This window comes from Artibeus jamaicensis, unplaced genomic scaffold (genome assembly GCF_021234435.1).
Source record: "Artibeus jamaicensis isolate MK-2021 breed Jamaican fruit bat unplaced genomic scaffold, CSHL_Jam_final contig_426, whole genome shotgun sequence".
NCBI lineage: Eukaryota > Metazoa > Chordata > Mammalia > Chiroptera > Phyllostomidae > Artibeus > Artibeus jamaicensis.
Window position 1 is genome coordinate 649,597 of NW_026521826.1, and position 12,318 is coordinate 661,914.

General features: G+C 39.5%; 1 protein-coding gene across 1 annotated transcript in view; it reads left to right on the forward strand.

The window, feature by feature from the left end:
* Positions 1 to 12,318, forward strand: part of CUBN (cubilin) — a 263,178-nt gene that overhangs the window by 166,761 nt on the left and 84,099 nt on the right. The window contains exons 41-43 of the mRNA XM_053665793.1: positions 5,867 to 6,013; positions 8,466 to 8,656; positions 8,811 to 8,994. Of these exons, the coding sequence (XP_053521768.1) occupies positions 5,867 to 6,013; positions 8,466 to 8,656; positions 8,811 to 8,994 (522 nt within the window). The remainder of the gene's footprint in view (positions 1 to 5,866; positions 6,014 to 8,465; positions 8,657 to 8,810; positions 8,995 to 12,318) is intronic.

A 12,318-nucleotide genomic window follows, 5' to 3' on the forward strand; every position in this document is an offset into this window, starting at 1 on the left:
TTATCTTGATGTCTGAGGTCCAGCACCTCCTTAAATTTTGCCCCTGACTCGAGGTGCTTACTGGCCTGACCCTAGTCCCTCCCTCTGGGTGATTCTGATGGTGTTGAGTTTGAGAACTACCTTTCTGCATGGTAGATGCTGCAACTTCAAATGCTGACCTAGACAACAGGTGACATAACCAGTGAAGTGTTAAAATGGAGAACAGAAGTAAACAGGCTGCCATTAGGAATGCAGGCTCAATGTCATGGATCTCACTTTTTAGGGTATGTGAGAAATACAGAATTTTGTGTGAATTTCCCAAATGTTAAACTAATGTAAAATGCATCAGGGCATTTTTTTTTATTAAACAAACATGTGTTTGCTTTTGGCTCACAGGTGGCTAGTATGCAAACTCATGGTCCCCTCAGCCCGGATGCAATAAGTACAGTGAACACAGTCAAATGGCAAAGGTGCTGTATTTTTCTTCTGTGGAGGTTGGACCCTAAGTAAAGGTTCAAACCAGTCATACAAACAGGATGAGATAATAAATCATAACTTTCCCCCCTTTTCCTATCAACAATCAGCTACCAGCACATTGCCCAGAGAAATTATTATCTTTCCTCATATCAAGGCATTTCTGTGGATGTTAAAATTTTAAATTTCTTGTGTAATAAAACTTGTGTGTCATTTCACACCTAGTTTGAATGTTCAGAACCCAGTGGAAACTTTAAAAATAGTTTGGTAGGTAACTGCGTCAATGGGCAAATTATGGTTATTTTTTTAATCACTTTTATTGATTTTGTTCCACCAATAACTTTTCTTGGAAGCCTCAGACCTAGGGAGCTGCCCTATACTTCTTCTGAGTGACCCCGCGCAGATTGTTGAATGGCTGCATGTCTGTTTCACTGTGAAAGACAGACTAACGTCTACCTTATGAGGTGGTTGTGGGGCTCTGGGAAAGTGATGAGTGCAAAATTCTTTACAAATCTCAATTTACTTTGATAGAGATATTTCTGAAAAAGGTTTCGTCATATCCTCTTTATAGAGTGAAAGTGTTCTTGTTGAGAATAGAGCTGCTTGAGAGAGCTTGGTAAATTGAAGTATATGCCAAAACAATGACTATTTTTAATTGATTGATTGTGTGACCTATCCACATAGATTCTTTTTTGTTCCGCATGTGAGCAGGCACCCAATAAGTTTGCTCTTTCCTTATCTTTTTATTTACTCAGCCATGAAATAGTTATTGAGTGCTTACTATGTGTTAATTGCTGGGTATTTTTTTTTCCTATTTGCACAGTGTTAATATATTTTTAGAATTAAATTTTAAGTCCCATTTCAATGATTTGTTCTCTCTCCAATCATATTTTTGCTTCTGAGTAGCAAGGTCATGGAACATTTTGAAGCAAATATCTGGAGTCCATTGGCCACAAACAGTAATAGCTGGCCAGTCATCATAGCCTTGTGGCCCCACGGTGGCTGCGGACATTCCTGAGCCTCCCCAGCGAGGCCCCTGTGGCTTTCCTGGGAGAGCAGAGTCACTCTCCCACCTGCTTATTCATTGTGCAGAGTTGTCATAATTCAAAATTGAATCAGTCCTTTCAGGCCATGTACCAACAAATTTTGCATACCAAAGATTTTCACAAGCATTCCATGATGCTACATTAGACCTAAAAAATGTTAATAAAAGAAGGAAGGAAGGGAGGGAGAGTGGAAGGAGAAAGAAAAAATAGAAAAAGATTGTATAAAAGATCAGTGATCCTTTTATTCCTAGATCTTTCTCTATGATATTAAATACATTATTTAATAACATTGTTTGGGCATCTAGAGTTAACTGGCCAGAGTTTCAAACCCTTGTTGACTCCTTTGCTCTGTGCCCTTAGGCAAATTATATATCTTCTTTAAGACTGTTTCCTATGGACAAAATGAGCATACTAGTAACACCTACCTAATTGTGTTACTGTGAAAACAAAATTAGGCAATGCTTCTAAAGCACTCAAAGTGGTAATAATACAGTAATTGCTCAATAAATATCAGCTACTAATAATCTTGGGGCCTTAGTTTCCACTTCTCTAAAATAAGGATGCTGAACTGGAGAGTGAGTCACCAAATTATCTGCTAGTCCTAGTCCTTTTCTTTGATTTGTCCCACCCTTTTAAAGATCAGGTTCAATCCTGGCTGGGTAGCTAACCGGTTAGAGCATTGTCCTAATACACCACGGTTGTGGGTTTGATACATTGTCCGGGCGCATGCAAGAATCAAGCAATGAATGCATAAATAAAAATCAGGTTCATTCCTGCTACAATCCATATGTTGAGGTTGTGGAAAGCTCTCGAAATACTGCAGTATTTATTATGGATTTAGTGGGAGGGACAAACCATTTCGTGGTTATGGGGTTATCTTCTAAATCAGCTAATAAGCATTTATTTAGAGATAAGCATTGTTTCATCAGTCAGGGCAAAGTTTAGAATAGAAATCCCCAGTCTCACTGAAAGATAAAATGTACACATCTAAAATAAATACTAATATATAATAACTTCAGAATTTGGCAATACATGTGATTAGAGAATAAGTCAACAGCAATAATTTGGGGTGAAATGTGTAGCAAAGTTGCATAGCGAAGATAAATGCAAAAAAGGTTAGAGACAAAATTTAAACTGTAAAAAATACAAAGCAGCCAGAAACTGTCCAAAGAATGCTTTTTCAGGCATCTGGTATTTAGAGCTATGCCCTTACATTTGTAATTACAGATAATAACTTGTTTATTCAAGTAGTTAATAATGAGTGAGTTTTAGGTAGTAGTCAGTGACCAAAAGGGTTCATTTGGCTGGTTGTGTGAAAGGGCAAATTAACTCATGTCTCATATTCTATTTTTATTTTTTATAACCTTGAAATTCATTAATTCTCAGTGTCCGGGAATAAATAATGTGTTTTCTCAGCCAAGGAATCCAAGCCTCTTCTAATTCCCTTTGCTCCATTCTGGCTTTGACTGGCACAGTTGCTTTGACTGAACTCATGTAAGAGAAGCCAAAGGAAGAAGGGCCATGAGGTGACCCAGCTGTCCTTTGTGTCTCTGGAGGAACACAGTGTTTGAATCTACTTTTCTTTCATCTTCCACATATGGACATAAGTGTGTCCTTTCAACAGCAAAACAAACAACAAACAAATGAAGGGTGAAAACAAGAAAAACAAAAACACAAGCTGAAGCTGAAGGCACACATCTTGGCAAATGACCTTATGACACTAGTATATGATTTGAGGCCTAAGAACCAACTTTTTTTTCCTTTCAGTTACTTGACATTAAAAAAGCTTTCCCACTAAGATCAGGAACAAGACAAAGATGTCTGCTTTCACCATTTATTCAACATAGTATTGGAAGTCCTAGCCACAGCAATCAGACAAGAAAAAGAAATAAAAGGTATCAGAATTGAAAGGAAGAAATAAAATTTCACTGTTTCCAGATGACATGATAGTGTACATAGAAAACCCTATAGACTCCACCAAAAGTCTACTCAACCTAATAAGTGAATTCCACAAATCAGTTGGATACAAAGTCAATATTCAGGAATCAAAGACATTTTTGTACAGCAACAATGAATTATCAGAAACAGAAATCAGGAAAAGTATCCCATTTGATATAGCAATTAAAAAAATAAAGTACCTAGGAATAAACCTTACCAAGGAAGTAAAAGACCTGCATTCAGAAAACTATACAACGCTGAAGAGAGAAATTAAGGAACACACAAACAAATGGAAGAATATACTGTGTTCTCAGATTAGAAGGGTTAACATAATTAAAATGTCCATAATACTCAAAGCAATTTATAGATTCAACACATTCCCTATTAAAAACCAAGGACATATTTCACAGATATAGAACAAACATTTCAAAAATTTATATGGAACCACAAATGACCCTGAATAGTCACAGCAATTTTGAGAAAGAAAAACAAAGTACAGGGGATCACACCACCTGATATAAAACTACATTACAAGGCCATAGTAATCAAAACAGTCTGGTACTGGCAAAAGAACAGACACACAAACCAGTGGAATAGAATAGAGAGCCCAGAAATAAATCTATGTGTCTATGATGAATTCATACTCAATAAAGGGGGCAGAAGCGTAAAATGAAGTAAAAATAGCCTCTTCAACAAATGGTGTATGGACAGCTGGACATCTACATGCAAAAAGAAAAATGAAACTCAACCACCAACTTATACTGTACACAAAAATAAATTTAAGATGGATAAAACTTCAATGTAGGTCAACACCATACACGTCCTAGAAGAGAAGGTAGGCTGGAAAATCTCAGATATTCTACACAGCAATATTTTCACCATTATGTCCCCTAGAACAAGGGACAGAAAGGAAAGAATAAACAAATGGGACTTCATCAAAGTAAAAAGCTTCTGCACAGCTAAAGAAGACATCATGCAAATGAAAAGGGAACCAACTATTTGGAAAAATATATTTTCCCAATGATACCTCGGACAAGGGTTTGATCTCCAACATATATAAAGAACTCATATGACTACACTCCAGGAAGGCAGACAATCCAATTAAAAAATGGGCAAAATACCAGAACAGACATTTCTGCAAGGAGGATACATATGAAAGGCTGCTCAGCATCACTAACCATCAGAGAGATGCAAGTTAAAATCACAGTGGATACCACTTCACACCTGTCAGAATGGCCATCATAACCAAATCGACAAACACATGCTGGTGAGGTTGTGGAGAAAAGGGACCCCTAGTGCACTGTTGGTGAGAATGCAGACTGGTGCAGCCACTGTGGAAAACAGTATGGGATTTCCTCAAAAAACTAGAAATGGAACTGCCTTTTGACCTGGCAATTTCACTGCTGGGATTATACTATAAGAATCCTGAGACAACAATCCATAAGAACCTGTGCACCCCAATGTTCATAGCAGGACAATTTACAATAGCCAAGTGCTGGAAGCAACCTAAATGCCCTTCAGTAAATGAGTAGATAAAAAAACTGTGGTTTACACAATGGCATACCATGCAACAGAAAGAAAGAAGGAGCTCCTACCCTTCATGACAGTATGGATGGAACTGGAGAGCATTATGCTAAGTGAAATAAGCCAGGTGGTAAAAGACAAATACCATATGATCTCTCCTATAAGTGGAACCTAATCAAAACAAACAAGCAAGCAAAATATAACCAGAGACAATGAAGTAGAGAACAAACTGACTGTAACCAGAAGGGAGGGGGAAAAATATAATGAGGTAAAGAAAGGGAAGGGTCATCAAGGAACATGTATAAAGGACCCATGGACAAAGCCAAAGCAGAGTAGGACTGAGGGTGGAAGGTGGGGGTAGGTGGGGTAGGAGAAAGTGGTGGGAAAATAGAACAACAATTAGAAAATTTAAAAAATAAAAATAAGTAAAAATAAGATTTAGATGGGTGTCTAATGCACACATTAGCACTGCTCTGCAGTTACTGCCAACCCAGTATATTCTAATGTTGATTTTCAGTGCCAGGAAGCTGCCAGCCAGTTTTCAGAGAGACAGTGGTAACTGTCAAAGAAGAGTTTTAAAAAATTTAATCTTCGTTGTATTTTTTTTCATTGCCATTTAGTTCCCTTATGCTCCCTTCCTCTCAGCAATCACCACACTATTGTCCATGTCAAAGAAGTCTTTATCAGAAAGGGTAAAGGAAAAGGCAGGCGGCACCATCACAAACTGGAGCCACAGTGATGTAGTCCCTGCTATGAGTGTCCTTGAATTAGAGGACACCATTGTGTGCTAGGGGTGGCATCATTCTGAGAAAACTGTGTGAGCTGCTTTGGTCAGGTTGCAGATGATGGTGGAGGGGATTCTGAAAACATACTTTCATGCTGATGTTTCCTTTCTTTGGTCCTAGGTGACAATAACATGGCCCAGCAACTAGCTGTTCTCTGTGGCAGAGAGATCCCTGGACCCATCCGATCTACTGGAGAGTATATGTGGATCCGGTTTACCTCGGACTTCAGTATAACCAGGGCGGGCTTTAATGCATCCTTTCACAAGAGTAATGTGTTTTAAGACTGTTTGAATTTATTTTGCCTCATCTCATTTTATCTCATCTATCTCTTGCTTGCTCCCTAATATACTCTGCTCATTTTTCCATGCCTGGACACAGGTTTATTATAAGTCAGAGCACATGGGTCTCTGTCCAGCCTCTGGGTGGCTATCTTTGTATCAGGTATTGAGCTCTGATCCAAGAAACTGGCCAAGTTGTAAAAAGAAGGCCCTTCCTTCAGGTCTAGGTACCTGAGGTGGTCTATCTTCTCTCCACAGTAGGCACACAAGTAATATCTTTAAAAAAAAATTTTCAGCCTAGCTGTGGCTGGAACTAGGAGACAGCACAAAGCCATTGTACATCAAAAAAGTAATAAGTCAGAGTTATCATCAATCTAAGAAATAACCAGTCAAAGTAATACAGAAGATATCTTCATCAATCCCTCGGCCAGAATAATTCACTGGTAGGGTGACAGGAAGAGCTTGTTGGTCTTAAAAAATGAATCTGATGAGTCAGAGAGTGTGCACAGTGTATGGCAGCCTGTCATGTGTAGTGTGATTGAGACTTCTAAAACTTGACAGAACGTGGAGTCAAATAATAACCGTAAATCCAAACTAGATTAAAGCTTAAGAAGTAGTCTGTGGAATGTGGAATATCAAAAGACTCCCATGATTTTTAATCCAAAAACATAATTTTAAGGTAGATTATCAATCTAGACCTTAAAAATTCATATTCACTATTATGTATGCTTTTTGTAGAGTAAAGAACAATTGAAGATAAATTGTCTTCATCAGGGGAGGCAGGCTGCACAGTGATTTAACAGGACGGGCTTTGGAATCAGACCTAAGATAAATTTCCACCCCTGCGATATAGCTACTTGAATGCACTCTTCTGCTCTTGCTTACTGATGAGCTGTTCAGCCCCTGGCAACTGGCGAGCTACTGCCTGCTCTGGCCACTCGCTCTCCTTAACTCCTGACCTCTCACTTTACATCATGTGTGTGTGTCTGACAGCTCATGCTGTATAAAGTTGCCACGAGGAAAACTGAACTCTTGACTCCCACCATTTTCTGCCACCTCCCCCAAACTTTCTCATGACACCCTTTTCTCCATTTTAGTAAGTAAAAAGTACTTTCTTCTAGCTATCTAAGCCAAAAGGCTTGGCAATCATCCTTGATTCATCTTTTCTCACTCTATAAATCCTAATCATTAAAAAATCGAAATGGTTCTACTCTCACAATAAATCTAGATCCCCACACCTTCCCGCATGTCTGCCTCACCATCCTAGTCCAGGCATCTGTCATCTCTCCTTGGACTCAGGAAATCACTCCTTTATTGGGCACCCTGCTTCTGCTTTCCCCCACCCCTCCCCGGCCCCCAACTTACAGGGTAAGTATTGCAGATAGAGCGCGATTCTTTTAAAATTTCAGTCAGATCATGCCCTTCTGATACTCAAAACTCTTCAATGTCCTCCTTTCCTCATTAAAAATAAGTCCTTTTGGTTTCCTAAATGGCCTGCCCTCCTGCCTTTGGATCTCCCACTCTGCCTCATCCATTCTGACTGCCATGATGTATTTACCACGCACGTCAAGCCTTTTCACCAAATGTTTTCTCAGCTGGACTGCCTGTGGCTCGGCCCTTGTCTCATTCAGGTCCTGCTCAGACGCTCCCCTGACAACACGCCTTTTCTAACATCCACAGGCAGTACAGTGCCACTGTCCCTTTCCTCATTCACTTTTCTTTGGAGAAGTTAACACCATCTCACATATTATATGTGTTCATTGTATATCCTCCTCATCTGTAAAGTCGGCTTCATGAAAGTAATTTGTCTCTATTGCTTACTTAACTTTCCCAGTCTTAGCAACAACTAGTACCCAACAGTGTGCACTTGTGAAGTGCTTGTTGTGCTAATCATTTCCCACACTTTGGCATCAGTTACTTTCAAACCACATTTCTTTTTCTTTTCTTTTTATCATTTTTAAGTGAATGATATAGTTGTCTCCATTTTCCGACCACTACTTTTCCTTGTCCCAGCCACCCCCACCTCCCACCCTCAATCCTACCCCTTTGGCTTTGTCCACGGGTCCTTTATACATTTTCCTTGACAACCCTTTCCCTTCTTTCCCCCGTTATGTCTTTCCCCCATCCCCTCTGGTTACTGTCAGTTTGTTCTTTATTTCAGTGTCTCTGGTTATATTCTGTTTGCTTGTTTGTTGTATCGATTAGGTTCCACTTATAGGTGAGATCATATGGTATTTGTCCCTCACTGCCTGGCTTATTTCACTTAGCATAATGCTTTCTAGTTCCATCCATACCCTTGCGAAACCACATTTCTATTGCCTAAGTTTGAAAATTCGCAAGAAAAACAGAAAAGCCCCCAAAATCCAGTTTTAAATGTTATTTAAAGAGTTTCTTCAACTTTTCAATTAAAAAATTAATTCTCTTTGTTTCTCCTTGGGAAGGTTGTGGTGGATACTTACATGCCAACAGAGGGATTATCACATCACCCAACTACCCCGAGACCTACCCTCCCAATCTCAACTGCTCCTGGCACGTCCTGGTTCAGAGTGGTCTGACCATCGCTGTCCATTTCGAACAGCCCTTTCAGATTCCAAACAGAGACTCTTCTTGTAACCAGGGGGATTACTTGGTGGTAGGTTTTGTTTGCTGCTTTTTCTCATTATTTTCTCGGCAGATTTCATTCAGGAAATATGATGATTTCTCTCTCTTGGATGAATCAATAGAACTTCTGAACTTCATCTTTACTAATGTGAAGGAACGTATACAATTTTAATTTGTGTTTCCAGCTAAAAAATGGACCTGATACCTTTTCTCCACCCCTGGCACCCCATGGAGGAAATGGCCATTTCTGTGGCAGTCGCCCTTCATCCACTCTGTTCACCTCAGATAACCAAATGCTTGCTCAGTTTGTTTCTGATGATAGTGATGGGGGCCAAGGATTTAGGATCAGATATGAAGCCAAGAGTTTAGGTAAGTATTTTTATTGAGGATAGTGTCTGTACTTTCCCTTCCCTGAAATTGTTCAGTCTTCTTGTTTAAAGAGACTTGAGAAAAATAAAGTTTTCCTTTCTGAAACAAAAGTAATGAGAATAGCTACCCCCTATCAAGCACTTGCTTCGTGTTCAATACAGTCAATCTCTCATCATGGCTACTTTTCAGGGATGGTATCATTGTTTCCATTTTACAGGTAAGTAAAATGAGGCTGTTTTTCCCCCCAAGGCTACATAGCAAGTGAATGAACAAAGTAAAATTCTCCATAAGTATAAATTGAACTGATTTTAATGATCCCCTTAAATTCTTTAGACTTCTCCATTCTAAAATATCTAATTATGTTAGATTCACTTATAGAAACATTGTAAGAATGGTAATTGCATTGTTTTGTAATCATGTGTATGTTTTCTTTTAAATGAACACATGATCTTCTGATTCTATTATTACTCATTTAATTATATATTACAGTAGTGATATTGACTTAATTACCTTTACTTAATTACACTTGATTAAATTACATTTAATTCTACTGTAATGATTTGATTTTATAACATTTATTTTTATATGATGTTTAATTGGATACATAACTAAATAAGTATAACTTCAGACAAAGGAGTAGTATGAGTAGAGAGTATGTTTTTGCTCCAATCTTAGATAATATGGATTTGGGGACAATCCTATGATCTTCATTTCAGATTTTTTAATTTATTTCAAAATACACACTAATTTATGAAGTTATGTTTTATTATACATAAATTAATAGTTATTTTCTCCAAAAATGAGAATTTAAAATGCCAGTATAATTTCCTCATTTGGGAAAAGGAAAAGAACTAAGTCTCCACCAACAGATAAAAAAATCAACTAATCACTTAAGTAGGTTCTGTGACTACAGGCAATGTCCTTCTGTCACTTCTTAGCACACGTGGCTCTGGCACTTGAAAGGAGCCTTGAAAACTACAGCTCTGTGACACCAGCCCCTACATTATAGATCAGGAGTTTGTCATCCATGCCTGTCTCATGCAGAGCTCTGCTGCTGAGTCCTGACTGGACAGGATTCCGCCTGGTCCCAAGACTCTACAGCGTACCACTGCCTGTGTCCAGTGAAGAGACTTCAGCCCACTCTGCAGAAGTCCACTTGTCCACTTTTACCCATACTAGACTCACTCCTGAATTATATTTTTAAAGTCAATGTTTAGTGGGAACCCAGATACACTAAAGGTCTATTTGCAAACACTGTGACTTTTATTATTCCTTTGTGGACCCTCTGTTCATGCAAGAATGGTGTGGCCTTTACCTTCTCCCCATCTTTCTGACATTAACATTAGACATAGCTGGCATGGGATTTCAAAACCTACTGCTGGACAGCCCCAGCAATTTAGTCAGTCTTGTTTCTCTGGACTTTCTGATTTAACCATTTTCCCTAACTACACAATCAGCCTTCTACTACCCCATCTACCTTTCCTCCACACTTAACTTCTCTGCCACTACCATTTATCAGCCTTTAACATGGTATCTGGAAAACAACTTTTGACACCAAATCCTGCTAGTTCTATACCATCTTTCTCTGAAGATATTCCTTCAATATGGTCGACTGAGAGTTCCATGTTCCTATGATCAATGCTCTATATCTTTACCAATTAATTGGCTTATTAATTAATTACTAAAACATTTACCAAGTGCTTTACACCTTGCAAACTACCAAGTTTTGTGAAGGAGTTCACAATGCAGTGGAGGAGACAGACAAGCAAAGTACAATTAGAACATGGTGTGGTAAGAGCTAGAGAGAGGAGTGCATCAGGAGCTATGCAAACACGTAAGAGAAACACCGAGCTCAGCTTAAAGGATCAGAGGAGGCTCCAGGGAAAGTGGGTGAATAGAGATATGCTGATCAACGAGGAAAAGATGTGACCACGTATAAAGTCTCAATGGTTATGTGATAAGCACATCCGTGGAGGTGAAAGAATTCACTGCTGCTGGAGAACAGAGTCGAAAGGAGGTACATTTAATGGTGATGAAGCAGCAGGAATCATAGTGCCGGGGGCTGCAGCTGCCACCATAGGGAGCTATGATCTTAGCTAAAAGGCAGTGGGGAGCCCTCGAAAGATTTTAATCCAAAGCAGGGGTGGCACAATCAGATTAGCAACATCAGTGTGGTTGCAGCACTGAAAACACATAGAAAGGGAAAAGACTAAAGTGGAGAGACAGATGAAAGAGTAATTCAGGGAAAAAGGATTAGGCCCTGAGCGAAGGCAATGTCTGTAAGAATGTAGAAGAGAAGGCATATTGAGAGATGTTATAAATACGGAATTGAGTGGATTTTGAGGTCGGTCGGATGTGGGAAAGGAGGGAAGGGTTGGAAGGCCCCATGGATGGCCCGGAGATTTCTGGCTGGGTCGATGCTTCATTCTCACAAACTTAAGAAGTCGCTATGTGACAGACACTGTGCTGGGTCCCAGGGCTAGAGCAGTAAACAAATAAAATCCGTGTTCTCATGAAGCCTTATTTTAGTGTTAAAACCCAGATAGTAAATAAGATATACAGTATGTCACATGGTAAAATGTATTAAGAAGAAAAACAAGGTAGCGAAGATCGATAGGGAGTTGGTACGAAGGGGAGATACTATCATTAACTCATACATGGGAAGTAGATGATAAGTCAGTTAGGGACTTGGTCAGTTTGAAATCTCTGAGCTCCATCTCCCGGAGACATCCCATAGGCTGTTGGAACAGGAGTCTACAGGTTAAACAGGGATCTGGACTGAATCTAGCAATATGTGAATCATTAGCAGACTGGCTGTGTAGTAGCTTATGTCATAAAGATGAATGACATTAGTCAGAAAATTGTTTAGATTGAGAAGACCAAGGGCCCACAGAAGGACCCCTCGGGATTTCCAGCAGTGCTAGGAAAGGCCTAGAAAGAGGCGCTCAGGGACCAAAGGGGGGCTGGCGAAGGGGGTAAAACAAGGAGAGGAGAGCTTAATGTCCAAGAAACTGAGGGACGAAAGTATGAAGAAGGAAGATGTGGCTAACCATGTGAAATGCTGTGGGCGTAAGATAAAGACTTAAGAAGACCTCCGGGTGCACAACCGGGAGGCAGCTGTGGCCCCCGCCGAGAGTGCTTTCATGGGGTCGAAAAGTGAAGGGAAGATGAAGAGGATAAAAAAGGGGGTGGTGAGGAAGTAAAGAGAGCAACTGTAAATTACTTGAGCTTATAATATATAGAAAGATCAAAGGAACAAAGAAGAGTGATTAAAAGTGTAAGTGGAGGGCAGGGTCCCTGAGGAGGCAGAATAGAATGGGAGCC